The 23,523-nt window shown below is 46.2% G+C and overlaps 1 protein-coding gene across 1 annotated transcript in view; it reads left to right on the top strand.

The window, feature by feature from the left end:
* The window catches only part of LOC109868814 (disabled homolog 2-interacting protein), a 65,239-nt gene that overhangs the window by 3,322 nt on the left and 38,394 nt on the right, over positions 1–23,523 (top strand). The window contains exon 3 of the mRNA XM_031802653.1: positions 5,939–6,493. Within this exon, the coding sequence (XP_031658513.1) occupies positions 5,939–6,493 (555 nt within the window). The remainder of the gene's footprint in view (positions 1–5,938; positions 6,494–23,523) is intronic.

Below are 23,523 nucleotides of genomic sequence, written 5' to 3'. Positions count from 1 at the left end.
AGAGTCGGCCCGAGAATTGAACCCTGTGGCACCCCCATAGAGACTGCCAGAAGTCCGGACAACAGGACCTCCGATTTGACACATTGAACTCAATCAGAGAAGTAGTTGGTGAACCAGACGAGGCAGTCATTTGAGAAACCAAGGCTGTTGAGTCTGCCAATAAGAATGTGGTGATTGACAGAGTCAAAAGCCTTGGCCAGGTCGATGAATTCGGCAGCACAGTAATGTCTCTTATCGATGGCGGTTATGATATCGTTTAGGACCTTGAGAGTGGCTGAGGTGCAACCATGGCCAGCTCTGAAACCGGATTGCATAGCGGAGAAGGTACGGTGTAGGTATAGGTCTGTAGCAGTTAGGGTCTAGAGTGTCTCCCCCTTTGAAGAGGGGGATGACCGCGGCAGCTTTCCAATCTTTGGGAATCCTAACTTCCCTGAAAAGTTGCATATCACGGGGGCTATTCGATGCTAATGCAGAATGCCACAGGATGTTTTTGTGCTGGTCAAGGGCAGTCAGGTCTGGAGAGAACCAAGGACTATATCTGTTCCTGGTTCAACATTTTTTGAAAGGGGCATACTAATTTAAGATGGTGAGGTTGGCACTTTTAAAGAATGACCAGGCATCCTCTACTGACGGGATGAGGTCAATATCCTTCCAGGATACCCGTGCCAGGTTGATTTAGAAAGGCCTGCTCGCTGAAGTGTTTTAGGGAGCGTTTGACAGTGATGAGGGGTGGTCGTTTTACCGCAGGCAATAAGGCAGTGATCGCTGAAATCTTTGTTGAAAACAGCAGAGGTATATTTGGAGGGCAAGTTGATTAGGATGATACTGTATCTATGAGGGTGGGAAGCATGTCCCAGTTTAGGTCACCTAGCAGCTCGAACTCTGAAGATAGATGGGGGGCAATCAGTTCACATATGGTGTCCAGGGCACAGCTGGGAGCAGAGGGTGTTCTATAGCAAGCTGCAACAGTGAGAGACTTGTTTTTGGAGAGGTGGATTTTTAAAAGTAGAAGCTTGAATTGTTTGGGTACAGACCTGGATAGTAAGACAGAACTCTGCAGGCTATCTCTGCAGTAGATTGCAACACCGCCCCCTTTGGCAATTCTATCTTGTCAGAAAATGTTATAGTTAGGGATGGAAATTTCAGGGTCAGGATTCAGACACGGCTAGGATATCCGGGTTGGCAGAGTGTGCTAGGGCAGTGAATAAAACAAACTTAGGGAGGAGACTTCTAATGTTAACATGCATGAAACCAAGGCTTTTACGGTTACAGAAGTCAACAAATGATAGCGCCTGGGGAATGGGAGTGGAGGTAGGCATTGCAGGGCCTGGATTAACCTCCACAACACCAGAGGAACAGAGGAGGAGTAGGATAAGGGTATGGCTAAAGTAACTGGTCATTTAGTACGTTCAGAACAGAGAGTAAAAGGAGCACATTTCTGGGCACGGTAGAATAGGTTCAAGGCATAATGTACAGACAAAGGTATGGTAGGATGTGAATACAGTGAGGTTAAACATATGCATTGAGTGACGATGAAAGAGATATTGTCTCTAGAAATATAATTTAAACCAGGTGATGTCACCGCATGTGTGGTAGGTGGAACTAAAGTGTTAAAAAAGGCGTATTGAGCAGGGTTAGAGGCTCTAGAGTGAAACAAGGCAATAATTACTAACCAAAACAGCAATGGACAAGGCACATTGACGTTAGCGAGAGGCATGCGTAGCCGAGTGATCATATGAGTCCAGTGAGTGGCTTCAGGCAGCTAGCGGGCCGGGGCTAGCAAGCTAGCAGAAGGGCCTTGGAGGGACGTCGCGACGGAAGAAAGGCATGTGCTATTACGTCGGCAGACGGATCAGCAGGGCTCCGTGTGGTAAACCAGGCCAATTGGCAAAATAGGTATAGTGGCCAAAGAATTTGTCCAATGGGCTTCTTAAGCTAACAGTCCGATGTGCAAAACAGCAATGGACAAGGAATTTTGACGTTAGTGAGAGGAATGCATAGCCAAGTGATCGTATGAGTCCAGTGAGTGGCTTCAGGCTAGTGGGCTAGTGGGCCGCGGCTAGTAGGCTAGCGGATGGGCATTCAGGGGACGACGCAATGGCGGAGCCAGTTGAGAAAACCCCATCACGCGAATCACCTCGTTGGTCCAGTCGTGATGGGTCGGCGGGGATCCAGGCCAGTTGGCAAAATAGGTATTGTAGCCCAAGGAGTGGCTGATGGACCTCTTTGGCTAGCCGGGAGATGTGCCTAGCAAGGCTAGCTCCAGGCTCATTGGTTCTTGCTTTGGGACAGAGACGTTACCCAGGAGTGGCCACTCGAATAGCAGCTAGCTAACTGCGATGATCCAGGTGAATATGGAGAAAAATAAGTCAGATTTGCTCTGGTTTGAGTCACGCTGTGCAGACTGGCGAGAGTTGTCCGTGCTAGAGGTAGCTGATGACCACTAGCAGTGGCTAGCTGACTACTAGCTAGTAGCTAGTTAGCTGGCTAGCTCTGTTGGGGTTGCGGTTAAGAGGACGGATCAGCAGGGCTCCATGTGGTAAACCAGGCTGATTGGCAAACTAGGTATAGTGGCCAAAGAAATTGTCCGATGGGCCTCTTAAGTTAACAGTCCGATGTGCTCTAGAGAGCTAGCAGGTCGCTGATAGCTAGTAGCCTGTTAGCTGGTAGCTAGCTTTTGATGGGGGTTCCGGTTTTTAAGTATAAAAATAGCAGAACCGTACCACATTGGGTGAGGCGAGTTGCAGGAGAGTATATTCAGTCCATATATGGAAAGTGATATTAAAATATATATGAAAAAACACATCAAATAAAAACTATGTTTACACGGAAGGGACAAGACAAAAACACACGCCCGACTGCTATGCCATCTTGGAATATTTTGTGTAACAAGCAATATTTGTGTGTAACAAGCACTTCAGCGATGATACATATGAATGAGATATGCAATCGGAAATGACAGGGACAGAAAACTGAAGGATACTAAAAGATCCAGCTGTTGCTACTGTATTTCCCAAGTGGCACAAGGCACTGCATCTCAGTGCAAGAGGCGCCATTACAGACACCCTGGTTTGAATCCAGGCTGTATCACAAGATGTGATTGGGAGTCCCATAGGGCGATGCACAATTGAGCATCGTCTGGGTTTGGCCGGTGTAGGCCCTGTGTAGGCCCTCATTGTAAATAAGAATTTGTTCTTAACTGATTTACCTAGTTAAATAAAATAAAACAATTCTAGGGACTGGATCTGGCGCAGTGCCAAAATACGAAGGCGACAAACAGAAAGCGACAAAGCAAGCGTGCTGAGGTATGTAGCCTGATCGTTGAAGTACCAGGTGTTCTTATTGTGTTGTTTCCATTGCACCATATCATGTAGACATATAGGCCTCTGTGCTCTACAGCTTAGCATATGTGTCCTATGTTTTTTTATTTCTTTTATTTTATTTTATTTTACCTTTATTTAACCAGGTAGACTAGTTGAGAACAAGTTCTCATTTACAATTGCGACCTGGCCAAGATAAAGCAAAGCAGTTCGACAGATAAAACGACACAGAGTTACACATGGAGTAAAAACAAACATACAGTCAATAATGCAGTATAAACAAGTCTATATACAATGTGAGCAAATGAGGTGAGAAGGGAGGTAAAGGCAAAAAAGGCCATGATGGCAAAGTAAGTACAATATAGCAAGTAAAATACTGGAATGGTAGTTTTGCAATGGAAGAATGTGCAAAGTAGAAATAAAAAATAATGGGGTGCAAAGCAGCAAAATAAATAAATAAATAAAAATTAAATACAGTTGGGAAAGAGGTAGTTGTTTGGGCTAAATTATAGGTGGGCTATGTACAGGTGCAGTAATCTGTGAGCTGCTCTGACAGTTGGTGCTTAAAGCTAGTGAGGGAGATAAGTGTTTCCAGTTTCAGAGATTTTTGTAGTTCGTTCCAGTCATTGGCAGCAGAGAACTGGAAGGAGAGGCGGCCAAAGAAAGAATTGGTTTTGGGGGTGACTAGAGAGATATACCTGCTGGAGGAAGGAAGGGTTGAGAAACTATACATTGTGTGACATTGGAGAACAGAATGTCCAAAAAACATTGTGATAAATAAACATAGGCTATATAGTCTTTTGGGCTAATGTGAAGACATAAACCCACTAACGGTCCCTCACATTGAGGTATATGATCATCAAAGTAAAGTTGAGCTACTTACTCGTTAGATAAATGTCCATTTGGTCCAGCTGGAACAGGGGTGATTCTCTAATTCGTCTTTGGAATATAGCATTTTTTTCCCAGGACACCAGAATTTCTGTGGGCCGCAAAATTCCTGTAGTCGCAAAATCAAACTGCTCATCATCATCATTATATTCCTCCATTTCTGTAAGAATTCTAGTCACGTATTACAATTCTCTGCAGCACAAATATTCCTCATTCGCAGCATTGGCACGCAATTGCTACACCACTACTACCAGTCTATGTTGATTCTGGGGATGGGTTGTTACTGTGGTCCAGCTACTACTTCGGCTGTGGTGGCTAGAACGGCGGTGGCCATCTGAAGATACATTTGCCTAAATTCTTCATCCAAATTTGTGGGGCTCAAATAAATATGGTTTCAACTACACCATCAGCTCTCCTTCAGTAGTTTTCTTCATCACCTGCGAGTATTTAGTCATCAGGCTTATTTGAATGTTTTTGTTAACTTGGTATAACGAATGTGTAAAGCTGTGTTCACATCTCTGCTGAAAAAAAGTTGTTACCCATCTCCCTGCTGTGGCAGTAGGCTACTTAAAATAATAATATAAAATAATTGCAAATGTTTTAGGTGGAAAAGAAGAGTCTGATTTCCTGACTCAAAACTGATAGTACTTTTGACAAAAAATAGCTAATTTGGCCGTACATTTTCAATAAAACAACACATTTTGCCCACGGATTTCTGAATCATTAATTCACTGGCAACAGAGAAAAGTGAGGCCTGCATCCAGCAACGTCACATTTTTGAGGCTGTTTCAGTACAGCACTACAGGGAGAGGGAAAACATCCCTGAACTAGTTTCAATGTATGGAATCACTTGGGAGTTTCTGGATTCTGGGTAAAAATCTCCTTTAGGAAAAAAGTTAGGCAATAACCTTGAAGTGTTTTTTTTTCTCAGAAGACTTCTGGCAGGGATATGAATCTTTCCATCTCTGCCTTGCAAGTCTTTAATTATTTAGTGATTTTCCACAGATTAGATACAGTGTAGGTTTGCTTGTTTGTCCGTAAACATCGGCGCTTGAAGGGGAAAGGGAAAGGGGGATAGTTGTCCAACTGAATGTATTCAACTGAAACCGACATTAGAGCGTTTTTGAAATGAGAAAAGGGGGGGAGGAACTATTTGTAGTGAGTGTAAAATAACGTGCAATATCCAAAACAGTCTGGAAACCATTTGCTGAGTTCTATTCATGAGAATGTTATTGTATTACTGTTTCCATGAAATACATTTTGCATAATGAACTGTATTTCTATGCAGAATCTTCCTTTGAGTACCATTAACATATGCATTTTTATCATCTTTTTATTAGTGTGTAATGTCTTATTACCCATTATAAGGTATACTAAACTCCATCCACTCTCCCTGCACTCCAGTGAGTCTAGCTTTAATCAAGCACATCTCAAGTATGTTTTTATATTTTAGATATGTTGCTGTCATTTTTTCTTTTTTGGAAGGCTCAGAAACTACCATGTTTACAGAGAGAAGCACCACATTCCCATGTAATCTTTGGGTAGCACCAACATACCTGCATACTATTTGAGATATGTATTAGATCCAGGTCTGGCTACCATTGACCCTAACCTTTCCTCTTCTCTCTCTCAAGTGTTTGAGTTACAGTCAGTATGTACTAAAGTCTAGACCCAGGTCTGGGATCCACCCTGTCCCTAACCCATCCCTCCCTTTCTCTATCCCCACACAGGACAACAGCCGTCGGGTGGAGAACATGCTGAAGCTGTGGATCATCGAAGCCAAGGACATTCCGGCCAAGAAGAAGTACTTCTGCGAGCTGTGTCTGGATGACACCCTGTACGCCCGCACCACCTGCAAGCTCAAGACCGACAACGTCTTCTGGGGTGAGCACTTTGAGTTCAACAACCTCCCGGCTGCCAAGAGCATCACGGTCCACCTCTACAAGGACTCGGACAAGAAAAAGAAAAAAGACAAGAACAATTACATCGGACTGGTCAACATCCCAGTCGCCGCGGTGACGGGAAGGCAGTTCATGGAGAAGTGGTACCCGGTAAGCACTCCGACGCCCAACAAGGGGAAGACGCCAGGGCCCATGATTCGGATCAAGGCCCGCTACCAGAGCATGAACATCCTGCCTATGGAGATGTATAAGGAGTTTGCAGAGTACACCACCAATAACTACATGTTGCTGTGCTCCGTGCTGGAGCCTGGCATCAGTGTGAAGAACAAGGAGGAGATGGCTTCTGCCCTGGTCCACATTCTACAGAGCACCGGCAAGGCCAAGGTAGGAACCCAGCGATCATAAAGATGACTCGTTCACAAACACATTTACTTTTGTTTTACAAATGTTTTGGTTCAATTTGCTCTCAATGTTTCCTGTCTAAGGCTTTGCTCAAGGTAGCAACTGCAACAGGAGCGTTGACTAAGTAAGGTCAATGTCTGTCATCCTCTGTGCAACACACAGCTATCAGAACTCAGCTTTTAAACTGTATTACAGTAGTATTCTATGTCACCGAGTTCAAACTGAAGGCAAGTCAACCTCAGGAATGTGGTCGAACCTGACTAAATGCTTTTGAAATATTTGACCTGGGCCAGCAGCTGTCTCAGCAGAGCCAGAGGCCAGAGAGGGTATTTCCTGTTTGTTTAACAGAGTCTTCACTTTGTCCTTTTAACCGCTAGTGGAGCAGATGGGCTCATGTTAGTTTAACAGAGAAAGTATTAGATCCCAAACTGCTGTTAATCCACCCTCAGTTCTCCTTAGTTCATTTTCCTGCAGGGTTGTAAAGCTCAGAGATGTTTGTGATGGGTTGTAAAGCTCAGAGATGTTTGGGATGGGTTGTAAAGCTCAGAGATGTTTGGGATGGGTTGTAAAAGCTCAGAGATGTTTGTGATGGGTTGTAAAGCTCAGAGATGTTTGGGATGGGTTGTAAAAGCTCAAAGATGTTTGGGATGGGTTGTAAAGCTCAGAGATGTTTGTGATGGATGTTCAACAGAACAAAAGAGAATTGGTGTTAGCTGTTGTGTGAGCAGGTCCAGATTAACCCACTGTGTTATCATGGTGCTTTGAGCTTGTTTTGGAGTCGGTTCGGGGTCGGTTCTGAGAGATGATCTCTCATCCAGGTAGCAGTCTACACTCTACCACACTACCACACCCACTCTCTCTCTCAAGCTATCAAATTGGCTACCTACTGCAATGCCTATTATTGTACTGTATGCAACATTCGTTGGCTGCTGCCTCGGTGAGAGGAGGTTTCTCTTTTCTCTTTATGTTATTTTCCAGTTGCCAAGGACAACTTGAGCGCAAACCAGCCAGCAAGGACGCTCTTGACATTGTCTCCTGAACAGAGCTTTGAAGCTCCCTGACTTTCTCTCTCTGACTGACTTCATCAGACTGCCATGATGAACGATTAGTACTTAAGAGGTCCTGCTGAGAGCTGCAGTAGACTTTCACTGTCCCTGCACTGAGTTGGTCAGACAAACACGCTAGAAAGGCTCTGTCTGTCTCTGGAGAAATGGCCACACTGTTAATTAGACCTAATTCATTTCAGTGTCCCTGAAAAGGGTTAAACCTTCATCTCTCCCTTACTTCCCTCTTTCATCTGCCTGTCATCTCCCATGGAGATGGGTCGTAAAACGTTAATACCAGCAGAGAGAGACTGTTTCAAAGTTGATTTTCACCAGGGACGGCTTCATGGGACAATGTCCCCACAAATCTATATTTCCTAATTTCCTCTGCAAACATTTATTACGAGCAGACTAATAATTGAAAAGCCAGTAAAACCTATCAAAGGGATAGCCAGAATCCAATGGATACATTTAGCCTGGACAGGAATATATTGACTGATTCATTTATTTACAGCTGTTGTCTTTTGGGGTGTTAGTTCGGGTGGCTTCAGCAAACTTCGTCAGACAAACAAACTACCCTTTGTCACATTCTGACCATAGTTCGGTTATTTTACTCTTTGTTTTAGTATGGTTAGGGCGTGAGTTGGGGTGGGCAGTCTATGTTTGTTTTTCTATGTTGGTGTTTGTGTTCGGCCTAGTATGGTTCTCAATCAGAGGCAGGTGTTGTTAGTTGTCTCTGATTGAGAATCATACTTAGGTAGCCTGGGTTTCACTTTTGGTTTGTGGGTGTTTGTTTCCGTGTGAGTGTTTGGGCCACACGGTACTGTTTCGGTTTTGTATATTTCACGTTTATTATTTTGTTCCAGTGTCCAGTGTTCAGTTGTGTTTTTGAATAAATCAATATGGACACTTACCATGCTGCGTTTTGGTCCGATCCTTACTCCTCCTCAGACGAAGAGGACCATTTCCGTTACAGAACCACCCACCAAGAAAGGACCGAGCAGCGTGGTAACGGGCAGCAACAGCAGCGGCCGAAATAGCAAGACTCCTGGACATGGGAGGAGATTTTGGACGGCAAGGGACCCTGGGCACAGGCTGGAGAATATCGCCGCCCCAAGGCTGAGCTGGAGACAGCAAAAGCTAAGAGGCGGTGGTATTAGGAGTCAGCACGGCAGTGCGGATGGAAGCCCGAGAGGCAGCCCCAAAAATGTATTGGGGGGCGGCACACGGGGAGTGTGGCTAAGTCAGGTAGGAACCTGAGCCAACTCCCGGTGCTTACCGGAGAGCGAGAGGGACCGGGCAGGCACCGTTCCAGCTCCTCATATTGGCTGGGTTGGAGTGGGCATCGAGCCAGGAGCCATGAAGCCGGCTCTACGCATCTGGTCTCCAGTGCGTCTCCTCGGGCCGGCGTAAATGGCACCAACCTTATGCATGGTGTCCCCGGTTCGCCAGCACAGCCCAGTGCGGGCTATTCCACCTCGCCCCACTGGCCTGGCTACGGGGAGCATTCAACCAGGTAAGGTTGGGCAGGCTCGGTGCTCAAGAGCTCCAGTGCGCCTGCACGGTCTATCCGGTGCCACCTCCACGCACCAGCCCTCCGGTGGCAGCCCCCAGCACCAGGCTGTCTCTCCATCTTCTCCCTACAGGTGCTCCCGCCTGTCCAGCGCTGCCAGAGCCTTCCTCCTGTCCAGCGCTGTCAGAGTCTCCCGTCTGTCCTGAGCCGCCAGAGTCCCCCGTCTGTCCTGAGCCGCCAGAGTCTCCCGTCTGTCCTGAGCCGCCAGAGTCTCCCATCTGTCCTGAGCCGCTAGAGTCTCCCGTCTGTCCTGAGCCGCCAGAGTCTCCCGTCTGTCCTGAGCCGCCAGAGTCTCCCGTCTGTCCTGAGCCGCCAAAGTCTCCCGTCTGTCCTGCCAGAGTCTCCCGTCTGTCCTGAGCCGCCAAAGTCTCCCGTCTGTCCTCCCGTCTGTCCCCACAGTCTTCTTTCTGTCCTGAGCCGCCAGAGCCGCCACTCTGTCCTGAGCCGCCAGAGCCGCCAGTCTGTCCTGAGCCGCCAGAGCCGCCAGTCTGTCCTGAGCCGTCAGTCAGCCAGGAGCTGCCAGAGCCATCAGGCAGCCAGGAGCTGCCAGAGCCGTCAGCCAGCCAGGAGCTGCCAGAGAAAATCAGTAAGCCAGGAGCTGCCAGAGCCGTCAGTCATTCAGGCGATGCCAGAATCGCCTTCACTCCGGAGCTGCCGGAGTCTCCCGTCCATTCGGGACCCGTGGCGAGGGTCCCCAGTCCGAGATCGGCGGCGAGGGTTGCCGCTCATAAGAGGCGGACAAAAGGATGTGGACAAAAACTATGGTGAAGTGGGGTCCACGTCCCGTGCCAGAGCCGCCACCGTGAACAGACGCCCACCCAGACCCTCCCCTATAGGTTCAGGTTTTGCGGCCGGAGTCCGCACCTTTGGGGGGGGGGGTCTGTCATGGTCTGACCATAGTTCTGTTATTTTATTCTTAGTTTTAGTATGGTCAGGGCGTGAGTTGGGGTGGGCAGTCTCTGTTTGTTTTTCTATGTTGGTTTTTGTGTTTGGCCTAGGATGGTTCTCGATCAGAGGCAGGTGGTCACGTTCTGACCATAGTTCTGTTATTTTATTCTTTGTTTTAGTATGGTCAGGGCGTGAGTTGGGGTGGGCAGTCTATGTTTGTTTTTCTATGTTGGTTTTTGTGTTTGGCCTAGGATGGTTCTCGATCAAAAGCCGGTTGTTGTTAGTTGTCTCTGATTGAGAATCATACTTAGGTAGCCTGGGTTTCACTTTTGGTTTGTGGGTGTTTGTTTCCGTGTGAGTGTTTGGGCCATATGGTACTGTTTCGGTTTTGTACATATCACGTTTATTATTATTTTTTTTAATTTTTTAATTTTACCCCTTTTTCACCCCAATTTCGTGGTATCCAATTGTTTTAGTAGCTACTATCTTGTCTCATCGCTACAACTCCCGTATGGGCTCGGGAGAGATGAAGGTTGAAAGTCATGCGTCCTCCAATACACAACCCAACCAAGCCGCACTGCTTCTTAACACAGCGCGCATCCAACCCGGAAGCCAGCCGCACCAATGTGTCGGAGGAAACACCGTGCACCTGGCAACCTTGGTTAGCATGCACTGCGCCCGGCCCGCCACAGGAGTCGCTGGTGCGCGATGAGACAAGGATATCCCTACTGGCCAAACCCTCCCTAACCCGGACAACGCTGGGCCAATTATGCGTCGCCCCACGGACCATTATTATTTTGGTCCAGTATTCAGTTGTGTTTTTGAATAAATCAATATGGACACTTACCACGCTGTGCTTTGGTCCGATCCTTACTCCTCCTCAGACGAAGAGGAGGAAATCCGTTACACCCTTCTCCTGCTGATGATTTCTCAAAACAGGAGAAATGACAGAAAACTTCTCTCTAGAGGGTGCTCTGTGTCCCTTATACTGCTTTGAACATTTCATGTGTACACACACACATCTTAGCTTTAGATTTCCCTGGAATCCTAGCTACATTATGGATGGTGCACGACACAGATTGTAGCCCACAGCACCACAACACACCCCAAATATTCCCAACTAATAGTCCTAAAAAACATTCCAAGGTACATCAGACCCAGACTAAATGAGGCTAAACCCTGTGATGTATATTCCAAATCTAAGTTTGTGTCACGTGCGCCGAATACAACAGGTGTAGACCTTACAGTGGAATGCTTACGTACAGGCTCTAACCAATAGTGCAAAAAAGGACAATAGGTAGGTAAATAAAACAACAGTAAAAAGGCAGGCTATATACAGTAGCGAGGCTATATACAGTAGCGAGGCTATATACAGTAGCGAGGCTATATACAGTAGTGAGACTATATACAGTAGCGAGGCTATAAAAGTAGCGAGGCTACATACAGACACCGGTTAATCGGGCTGATTGAGGTAGTATGTACATGTAGATATGGATAAAGTTACTATGCAGATATGATAAACAGAGAGTAGCAGTAGTGTAAAAGAGGTGTTGGCGGGTGGTGGGTGGCGGGACACAATGCAGATTGCCCGGTTAGCCAACGTGCGGGGGCACTGATTGGTCAGGCTAATTGAGGTAGTATGTACATGAATGTATAGTTAAAGTGAGTATGCATATATGATGAACAGAGAGTAGCAGCAGCGTAAAAGAGGGGTTGGGTGGGGGGAACACAGTGCAAATAGTCCTGGTAACCAGTTGTTTACCTGTTCATGAGTCTTATGGCTTGGGGGTAAAAACTGTTGAGAAGCCTTCTTGTCCTAGACTTGGCACTCCGGTACTGCTTGCCATGCGGTAGTAGAGAGAACAGTCTATGACTGGGGTGGCTGGGATCTTTGACAATTTTTAGGGCCTTCCTCTGACACTGCCTGGTTTAGAGTTCCTGGATGGCAGGCAGCTTAGCCCCAGTGATGTACTGGGCCGTATGCACTGCCCTCTGTAGTGCCTTGCGGTCAGAGGCTGAGCAATTGCCGTACCAGGCAGTGATGCGAGTGCTCTCGATGTTGCAGCTGTAGAACCTTTTGAGGATCTCAGGACCCATGCCAAATCTTTTTAGTTTCCTGAGGGGGAATAGGCTTTGTCGTGCCCTCTTCACGACTGTCTTGGTGTGTTTGGATCATTCTGGTTTGTTGGTGATGTGGACACCGAGGAACTTGAAGCTATCAACCTGCTCCACTACAGCTCTGTCGATGAGAATGGGGGCGTACTAGGTCCTCCTTTTCCTGTTGTCCACAATCATCTCATATCCACATCCATATTCATACTGTGTGGTTTGTCCTTCACGAGCTGCAGATGAAGTCTTGGGCAAAACTCCCCTCTGCTCTACTCTACACAGGAGTTGGGTTCACTTTCCTCCTACATAATGTTATGTTTTAGGAATAAAACGTAATTTTCTGGCTGTCTTTTTCATCCAGGTCTATGATTACTCCCTGGCCACAGCAACCAAATACTTATTTACACAATATATGTAACCTACTGTATATAACATAACTACATTATCCTTGAGTGGACTGTGTCAGATATTTAAGGAGTCCTCCATCTCATCTGGCCAATGCAGCATATGAAGAGGCAAAGCTTCTGTGTTGGTTGTTTTGACCCTCACACTCAGTAACAGCCTCTAGATATGATGTCTGTCTGTTTTACACCTCATCTTGTTTTATTTCTGTAGTCTTGTGACCGTGCTGATGTAGCGTCTCCTGAGCATGTGTCGACCTTTCTATCCTCTACCGGTCAATTTCTACTCACACACTCACACACACACACACACACACACACACACACACACACACACACACACACACACACACACACACACACACACACACACACATAATTAAACACATACACACACGTACTCACACACACACACACACACACACACATAATTAAACACATACACACACGTACTCACACACACACACACACACACACCACACACACACATACGCAACTCATACACACGCGCACTCACACACACACCACACACACACATACACAACTCATACACACGCGCACTCACACACACAAACACACACACACACACACATACACACTCACACACACACACACACGCAAACACATACACACGCACACACACGCACACACACACACACACACACACACACACACACACACACACACACACACACACACACACACACACACACACACACACACATACACACACACACACGCAAACACATACACACGCACACACACACACACACACACACACACACACACACACACACACACACACACACACACACACACACACACACACACACACACACACACACAGGCACTCACACACACACACACACACACACACACAGGCACTCACACACACACAGTCTTGTACAACTAACCTTGTGGGGGCACACATTCAGTCCCATTCAAAATCCTATTTTCCCTAACCTCTAACCCTAACGTGTACTCTTACCCTAACCCTAACTTTAACCAGAAAACTTAACCCAAACCCTAAAACTAACCCTAGCTCCTAACCCTAACACTCATTTTAACCTTAAACCCCATTTGACCTTGTGGGGACCAACAAAATTTCCCAAGTTGGTCAAATTTTTGTTTGTTTACTATTCTTGTGGGGACTTTTGACAAGTATAGTAAAAACATGTCCACAAACACACCACACACAAACACAAACACACACTAATCTATTTCCAGTGCCTTCATCCATTACCACCCTGCTGCTGATTCTAATAATGTGAAGTCATTTTTGGTAGGGTTAGCAGCGTTAGCAGCGTTAGCGTGGAGACAGATCCTCCTCCGTGGTGCATCACAACCTGCTCCACTACAGCTCTGTCGATGAGAATGGGGGCGTACTAGGTCCTCCTTTTCCTGTTGTCCACAATCATCTCATATCCACATCCATATTCATACTGTGTGGTTTGTCCTTCACGAGCTGCAGATGAAGTCTTGGGCAAAACTCCCCTCTGCTCTACTCTACACAGGAGTTGGGTTCACTTTCCTCCTACATAATGTTATGTTTTAGGAATAAAACGTAATTTTCTGGCTGTCTTTTTCATCCAGGTCTATGATTACTCCCTGGCCACAGCAACCAAATACTTATTTACACAATATATGTAACCTACTGTATATAACATAACTACATTATCCTTGAGTGGACTGTGTCAGATATTTAAGGAGTCCTCCATCTCATCTGGCCAATGCAGCATATGAAGAGGCAAAGCTTCTGTGTTGGTTGTTTTGACCCTCACACTCAGTAACAGCCTCTAGATATGATGTCTGTCTGTTTTACACCTCATCTTGTTTTATTTCTGTAGTCTTGTGACCGTGCTGATGTAGCGTCTCCTGAGCATGTGTCGACCTTTCTATCCTCTACCGGTCAATTTCTACTCACACACTCACACACACACACACACACACACACACACACACACACACACACACACACACACACACACACACACACACACACACACACACACATAATTAAACACATACACACACGTACTCACACACACACACACACACACACACATAATTAAACACATACACACACGTACTCACACACACACACACACACACCACACACACACATACGCAACTCATACACACGCGCACTCACACACACACCACACACACACATACACAACTCATACACACGCGCACTCACACACACAAACACACACACACACACACATACACACTCACACACACACACAAACGCAAACACATACACACGCACACACACGCACACACACACACACACACACACACACACACACACACACACACACACACACACACACACACACACATACACACACACACACGCAAACACATACACACGCACACACACACACACACACACACACACACACACACACACACACACACACACACACACACACACACACACACACACACACACACACACACACAGGCACTCACACACACACACACACACACAGGCACTCACACACACACAGTCTTGTACAACTAACCTTGTGGGGGCACACATTCAGTCCCATTCAAAATCCTATTTTCCCTAACCTCTAACCCTAACGTGTACTCTTACCCTAACCCTAACTTTAACCAGAAAACTTAACCCAAACCCTAAAACTAACCCTAGCTCCTAACCCTAACACTCATTTTAACCTTAAACCCCATTTGACCTTGTGGGGACCAACAAAATTTCCCAAGTTGGTCAAATTTTTGTTTGTTTACTATTCTTGTGGGGACTTTTGACAAGTATAGTAAAAACATGTCCACAAACACACCACACACAAACACAAACACACACTAATCTATTTCCAGTGCCTTCATCCATTACCACCCTGCTGCTGATTCTAATAATGTGAAGTCATTTTTGGTAGGGTTAGCAGCGTTAGCAGCGTTAGCGTGGAGACAGATCCTCCTCCGTGGTGCATCACAATCAGCAGGGTCATTATAATTGCAGTGTCTGAGGTGAAGAGATGGTCTGTGACCTGCCCTGTCAGAGAAAGTCTCCCTCTTTCTCTCTATTGGATATGCTGTGTAGCCCCTCTAGTCTCTCTCTCTCTCTCTCTATTGGATACGCTGTGTAGCCCCTCTAGTCTCTCTCTCTCTCTCTCTCTCTCTATTGGATACGCTCTGTAGCCCCTCTAGTCTCTCTCTCTCTCTCTCAATTCAATTCAATTCAATTCAAGGGCTTTATTGGCATGGGAAACATGTGTTAACATTGCCAAAGCAAGTGAGGTAGACAACATACAAAGTGAATATATAAAGTGAAAAACAACAAAAATTAACAGTAAACATTACACATACAGAAGTTTCAAAACAGTAAAGACATTACAAATGTCATATTATATATATATATACAGTGTTTTAACAATGTACAAATGGTTAAAGGACACAAGATAAAATAAATAAGCATAAATATGGGTTGTATTTACAATGGTGTTTGTTCTTCACTGGTTGCCCTTTTCTCGTGGCAACAGGTCACAAATCTTGCTGCTGTGATGGCACACTGTGGAATTTCACCCAGTAGATATGGGAGTTTTTCAAAATTGGATTTGTTTTCGAATTCTTTGTGGATCTGTGTAATCTGAGGGAAATATGTCTCTCTAATATGGTCATACATTGGGCAGGAGGTTAGGAAGTGCAGCTCAGTTTCCACCTCATTTTGTGGGCAGTGAGCACATAGCCTGTCTTCTCTTGTCTCTCTCTATTGGATATGCTGTGTAGCCCCTCTAGTCTCTCTCTCTATTGGATACGCTGTGTAGCCCCTCTAGTCTCTCTCTCTATTGGATACGCTGTGTAGCCCCTCTAGTCTCTCTCTCTCTCTCTCTCTCTATTGGATACGCTGTATAGCCCCTCTAGTCTCTCTCTCTCTCTCTCTCTATTGGATACGCTGTGTAGCCCCTCTAGTCTCTCTCTCTCTCTCTCTCTCTCTATTGGATACGCTGTGTAGCCCCTCTAGTCTCTCTCTCTCTCTCTATTGGATACGCTGTATAGCCCCTCTAGTCTCTCTCTCTCTCTCTCTCTATTGGATACGCTGTGTAGCCCCTCTAGTCTCTCTCTCTCTCTATTGGATACGCTGTGTAGCCCCTCTAGTCTCTCTCTTCCTCTCTCCTCTCCCTCTCTCTCTCCCTCACTCTCCCTTTCCCTCTCTCCTCTCTCCCTCTCTCCTCTCTCTTCTCCATCTCTCTCCTCTCTCCTCTCCCTCTCTCTCTCCCTCTCTCTTCCTCTCCCTCTCTCTCTCCCTCTCTCTCTCCTTCTCTCCCTCTCTCTTCTCCCTCTCTCTCTCTCTCTCTCTCTCCCTCTCTCTCCTCTCCTCTCCTCTCACTCTCTCCTCTCCCTCTCTCCCTCTCTCCTCTCTCCTCTCCCTCTCTCCCTCTCTCTCCTCTCTCCCTCTCTCCTCTCTCCTCTCTCCCTCTCTCCTCTCTCCCTCTCTCCTCTCTCCTCTCCCTCTCTCTCCCTCTCTCTGCCTCTCCCTCTCACTCTCCCTCTCTTCTCCCTCTCTCCCTCTCTCCTCTCCCTCTCTCCTCTCTCTCCCTCTCTCTCCCTCGCACCTCTCTCCCTCTCTCCTCTCTCTCTCCCTCTCTCCTCTCCCTCTCCCCCTCTCCCACTCTCCCTCTCTCCTCTCCCTCTCTCCCTCTCTCTTTTCTCTTCCTCTCTTTGTCTCTCTCTCTGGTGTACATGGTGTGTAGTCTGTGGTGACAGGGCTGTGTTGTGTCTGTGGATGTGTGTTGGGTTGAATCACAGTCAGGGGAAAGAAGGGGGGGACTCTGGTGATCAAAGAGTTGTTGCTAATAGCTGCAGCCGCTGGTTGTTCCAGGCGATGATGATGATCTGCTTTAGTATTCTACACTCTAAACACCATGGTCCTTTATTCATTGCCAAACGTGTTGTAATTAGGAACCAAGGATGTTCTCCTTGAGTGCTTTCTCTCTGTCTTTCTCGCTCTCTTGCTCTTTCTCTCTCTCTCTATCTCTCTCTCGCTCCCTCTATCTCCCTCTTTCACTCCCTTTCTTTCTGAGGCTCTTTCTTTCTGTTCATTCTTTCTCTCTCTCTCTCTCTGTCTCCCTCTCTCTCTCTAACGCATCAGTGCATTCCAAGGCCAGGGATGTTAAGGGATGCAGTGTCTCCGTCCACCCAGACGCCTTGGTTGTCACGGCGGTCATGCAGTGCTGTAGGGGATGACACCCAAACACACACACACATGTTTTCTTTTTCAAGAAATTAGGAATGTCCTAGAAACACAAGGTCAGTGCTTCTCTCCAGCCCTTCATCCATTTCTCCAGCCCTTCATTCATTTCTCCAGCCCTTCATTCATTCTCCAGCCCTTCATTCATTTCTCCAGCCCTTCATTCCTTTCTCCAGCCCTTCATTCCTTTCTCCAGCCCTTCCCTCAGGCAGCTTGTTCCAGTCCCTGACCCAGCCAGTGTGTTAGTGCACTCATGAAGCAGTGTTAGCCACACCACACAAACAGCACCAACAGGGCTTCATTGTGTTGGGGCGGCACAGAGCATCCTTCTCAGCATTCACTCTCTCTTCTCGTGGCAGGCCTAAACGCAGTATCCATTCTACTCTTCTCCATCCGCTGAGGAAGATGGCGCCTCGTCTCGTAGTAGAGGCTATTTACAATCAGGAACCATGGACTTCTGGGAACAATTATTTTGGTGGATCGAGCTCAGCTGGCCACAGCAAACAGGAAACAGGAAACATCTTCTTCTGCTGTTAGTGTTTCTGTTATACTGCCCTGGAGGTAAACCAAGCTAACAGGTGGTATTAAGTGGCTCTTCATCCACAGGAGCAGACAATCGGATAACAAATTCACCCTCCCTCTCTCTTCTATCTCTCCATCCCTCCATCCTCCCCTTCTTCCCTTCTTCCCTGCGTCGCCCTCGAGTAGCAGAGTCCTCATTATTTAATTAGATGAAGTGTAAACACCCCCTCTTCTCTTCTGTCTCAGCGCCCAATGTGGTCTTCATGGGGCAGCAGCACTGCTAGTCTGTATGATTCATTGCTTCCAACCATGTGCTGCTTCGTGCCATCTCACACACACACACAAATGAGTGTCTCAGGGCACAAGTTGGTTTAACAGGTTGTTATTGTTAATAGTGAGTGAGATAATAGTAAGGTTCAAATCATATGTTATTTGTCACATACAATACGAATACAACAGGTGTAGACTTTATCGTGAAATGCTTACTTACAAGCCCTTTCCCAACAATGCAGTTAAAAAACATAGTTAAAGTAACTATAAGGAGGCTATGCAAGGAGCACCACTACAGAATCAATGTGCTGGGGGTACGAGGTAGTTGAGGTGATTGAGGTAATATATGCATGTAGGTAGGGGTAATCAAGATAGATAACAAAGAGTGTGAGAGAGTGTGTGTGTGTGCGTGTGTGTGTGTGTGTGTGTGTGTGTGTGTCTGTGTGTGTATGAGTGTCAGTGCAGTACAGAGTTCCCAAAATTGGCCCGCAGGTGATAAAAACACACGTAAATCATCTCCAAGTGATTTCAACTTTGTTCCAAACTATTCCCACACATAATAGAGAGATATACACTCACCAGCCAGGTTATTATGTGTGTGTGTGTGTGTGCAGTGAGTCACGTGGTTGTGGCTTACTATATAAAGCAGGCAGATAGGCATCGAGGCATTCAGTTACTGTTCGACTAAACGTTAGAATGGACAAGATGAGTGACATAAGGGACTTTGAGTGTGGTATGATCGTCGGTGCCAGGCGCGCCACATCCAGTATATCAGAAATGGCCTCCTGGGGCTTTTCATGCACGACAGATGGAACAGGTTGTTCGCAGCATGAATTTAGCGCCGTCCAATCTGCAGCAACTGCATGATGCTATCGCGTCAGCATGGACCAACATCCCTGTGGAATGTTTCTGACACCTTGCAGAACGCCCCGGAGAATTCAGGATGTTATGTAGGCAAAGAGGGGTCCGACCCAGTACTAGATTGGGTGCACCTAATAAACTGCATGTGATCGTATACAAATGTATGCAATGATTATGTTTGATGATTATATTATATCCGTTCGTTTCTTGAGGGTCAATTTGCCGTCTACAAATTATAATAGGCCCATGGCTGAATAAAGTTGATGATCCCTGGTGTAGTATGTGTGAGTGTGTGGGTAGAGTTCAGTGAAGAGGAGTCAGTACCATAAAAAAAGGTGGTCATTGCAAATAGTCCGGGTGGCCATTTGATTAACTGTTCAGCAGTCTTATGGCTTGGTGGTAGAAGCTGTTCAGGAGCCTTTTGGTGTAGAACAGTCTATGACTTGGGTGACTGGAGTCTTTGACAACTTTTAGGGCCTTCCTCTGACACCGCCTGGTATAGAGGTCCCGGATGACAGGAAGCTCGGCCCCAGTGATGTACTGGGCTGTACGCATTACCCTCTGTAGCACCTTGCGGTCAGATGCCAATAAGTTGCCATACCAAGTGGGGTTGCAGCCAGTCAAGATGCTCTCAATGGTGCAGCTGTAGAACTTTTTGAGGATCTGAGGGCCCATGCCAAATATTTTAGCCTCCTGAAGAGGAAGAAGTGTTGTCGTGTCCTCTTCACGACTGTGTTGGTGTGTTTGGACCATGATAGATCCTTAGTGATGTGGACACAGAGGAACTTGAAGCTCTCGACCCGCTCCACTACAGCCCCGTTGATGTGAATGGGGGCGTGTTCAGCCCTCTGATTCCTGTAGTCCACAATCAGCTTCAGATCCTCAAAAAGTTCTACAGCTGCACCATTGAGAGCTGGTTGACTGGCTGCATCACCGCTTGGTACAGTAAGGCAACTGCTTGGCATCTAACCGCAAGTCACTACAGAGAGTAGTGTGTACGGCCCAGTACATCACTGTGGCCGAGCTCCCTGTCATCCAGGACCTCTATACCAGGCAATATCAGAGGAAGCCCCTAAAAGTTGTCAAAGACCCCAGCCACCCGAGTAATAGACTGTTCTCTCTGCTACTGCATGGCAAGTGGTACCTATGCACCAAGTCTGGAACCAACAGGAACCAGAACAGCTTTAGTTTGTCTGTATGCATTGATATGGAGGCTATGTGTGCCTTTTCATCTTTTACATGTAATTCTGTCCTTAAGCAGTTCTTGTCTATTGATGTTCTGTATGTTATTCTGTATTATGTTTCATATGTTTTGTGGACCCCAGGAAGAGTAGCTGCTGCTTTTGCAACAGTTAATGGGGATCCTAATAAAATACCCCCAAAATACCATAAGACTGCTAAATAGTTAGTTAACTAGTTAACCAAAAATACCATAAGACTGCTAAATAGTCAGTTAACTAGTTAACCAAAAATACCATAAGACTGCTAAATAGTTAGTTAACTAGTTAACCAAAAATACCATAAGACTGCTAAATAGTCAGTTAACTAGTTAACCAAAAACACCATAAGACTGCTAAATAGTTAGTTAACTAGTTAACCGAAAATACCATAAGACTGCTAAATAGTTAGTTAACTAGTTAACCAATACCCACCTGGACTGTCTGCATTGACCTTTTATGCTGTAACTTGTTTTGACTCATTATCTACATGCCCTCTTTTACACTGCTGCTACTCTCTGTTTATCTTATATGCATAGTCACTTTAACCATATCTACATACTACCTCAATAAGTCTGACTAACAGGTGTATGTCGTCTCACTACTCTTTTTTCAAATGTCTTTCTACTGTTGTTTTATTTCTATACTTACCTACACACACACACACACACACACACACACACACACACACACACACACACACACACACACACACACACACACACACACACACACACACACACACACACACACACACACACACACACACAACCACACACACACCACATGGCTTCCCCCCCCATATCTGCAGGGTGCTGATGATATTGGGTGAACTATCGAGAGGGAGAGGTAAAAGGGAGGATGGAGGGAGGGAGAGGGAGGGAGGAAGAGGGGGGAGGGAGAGATGGAAGGTTGATAGAGGAGAGGGGGGGGGGGGTTTCCTGTCCCAGCCAGGGGCTGTTAAGCCAGGGTTATTGATCGGACGAATCGTTGATGTAATCTCTCTTACCCCCTGTTTTCTACAGCGTTATCACTGCAATTCCCAAAAGCCAGAACGCCATTGTCCTTGTCTTCACTCCTTTATTGGAAAGTCTTCCTGTCTTGACTCTGGGGGTTTATGGTGTACATTATTAAACCCTATGCACACCGGTGTGTGTGTCTCCTCCCCTGAAGCTATTGAATAATCAAACAGGGTCAACCACATACAAGGACAGGCCAATTTAAAGAGCGTGGACGTGGTGGAGGAAAATGCCAAGACAGTCTCCCCCTCTCTCTCTCTCTCTCTCGCCACCTCTACCCCACATTATCCCTAAGACGAGGCTGATTTGAGGCAACTGGTGAGAAAGGTCATTTTAGTTGGCTCTCACTCCTGCATTTCTCTGCCTCATTTTGCCATGGAAACGCCTTCCAGAAGGAGAGACAGATCTGCATGCGTCAACACGGGAACGAAGGACTGCTTTTGTCTTCTTCTTAACGAGGGACTCATTCCTGGGCTGTACTGTACCTACCTGTGGTAGCCACTTCATGTGCCGCTCCAACACGGGAACGCAATGTGTTCTGTTGGTTAGGGTCTGTTCAGGTTTGCGTGTGTAATTAATCATTATTTGGGTGCTATTTGTCCTGTAACACACTTATACAAGTGTGTTATGGAAGTGTGTTTCTTTCAGAAAGCCCTGTCTATCCCACCGCCATCACAGATAGGGCGTGTGTGACAGCCGCAGGGAGTGCTGTCACAGCCAGTATCACCATTGTCCAGCGCCTTCCTCAAGGGCACAGAGACAGATTTTTCACCTTGTCGGCTCCGAGATTAGAACCAGCAACCGTTTGGTTACTGTCCCAGCGCTCTTAACCTCGAGGCTACCTGCCGCCCCCTGTGTGTGCGTGTATGTCCATGTTTTATTTGTGGTTTGCAATTAGATGTATTTAATATGTACACCTGACGCAGGCAATGTCCAAGTCCTGATGTCTTCAGCTGTTTGTTCTGTATCCAGCTCCTGTCCATGTTGCTATGTGCGTACATACAGTAATACTCTGTTTGTTCTGTATCCAGCTCCTGTCCATGTTGCTATGTGCGTACATACAGTAATACTCTGTTTGTTCTGTATCCAGCTCCTGTCCATGTTGCTATGTGCGTACATACAGTAATACTCTGTTTGTTCTGTATCCAGCTCCTGTCCATGTTGCTATGTGCGTACATACAGTAATACTCTGTTTGTTCTGTGTCCAGCTCCTGTCCATGTTGCTATGTGCGTACATACAGTAATACTCTGTTTGTTCTGTATCCAGCTCCTGTCCATGTTGCTATGTGCGTACATACAGTAATACTCTGTTTGTTCTGTGTCCAGCTCCTGTCCATGTTGCTATGTGCGTACATACAGTAATACTCTGTTTGTTCTGTATCCAGCTCCTGTCCATGTTGCTATGTGCGTACATACAGTAATACTCTGTTTGTTCTGTATCCAGCTCCTGTCCATGTTGCTATGTGCGTACATACAGTAATACTCTGTTTGTTCTGTATCCAGCTCCTGTCCATGTTGCTATGTGCGTACATACAGTAATACTCTGTTTGTTCTGTTTGTTCTGTATCCAGCTCCTGTCCATGTTGCTATGTGCGTACATACAGTAATACTCTGTTTGTTCTATCGGCAGTCTTGTTCTTGTGTGACATGATGCCTCTTTTCAGACATGATGCCTCTTTTTAGACATGATGCCTCTTTTCAGACATGATGCCTCTTTTCAGACATGATGCCTCTTTTCAGACATGATGCTTCTTTTCAGACATGATGCCTCTTTTCAGACATGATGCCTCTGTTCAGACATGATGCCTCTTTTCAGACATGATGCCTCTTTTCAGACATGATGCCTCTTTTCAGACATGATGCTTATTTTCAGACATGATGCCTCTGTTCAGAC

This window comes from Oncorhynchus kisutch, linkage group LG23 (assembly GCF_002021735.2).
Source record: "Oncorhynchus kisutch isolate 150728-3 linkage group LG23, Okis_V2, whole genome shotgun sequence".
In the NCBI taxonomy this organism is placed as follows: domain Eukaryota; kingdom Metazoa; phylum Chordata; class Actinopteri; order Salmoniformes; family Salmonidae; genus Oncorhynchus; species Oncorhynchus kisutch.
Note: the sequence above shows the minus strand (reverse complement) of the source record. Positions and strands in the feature narration are given on the sequence as shown.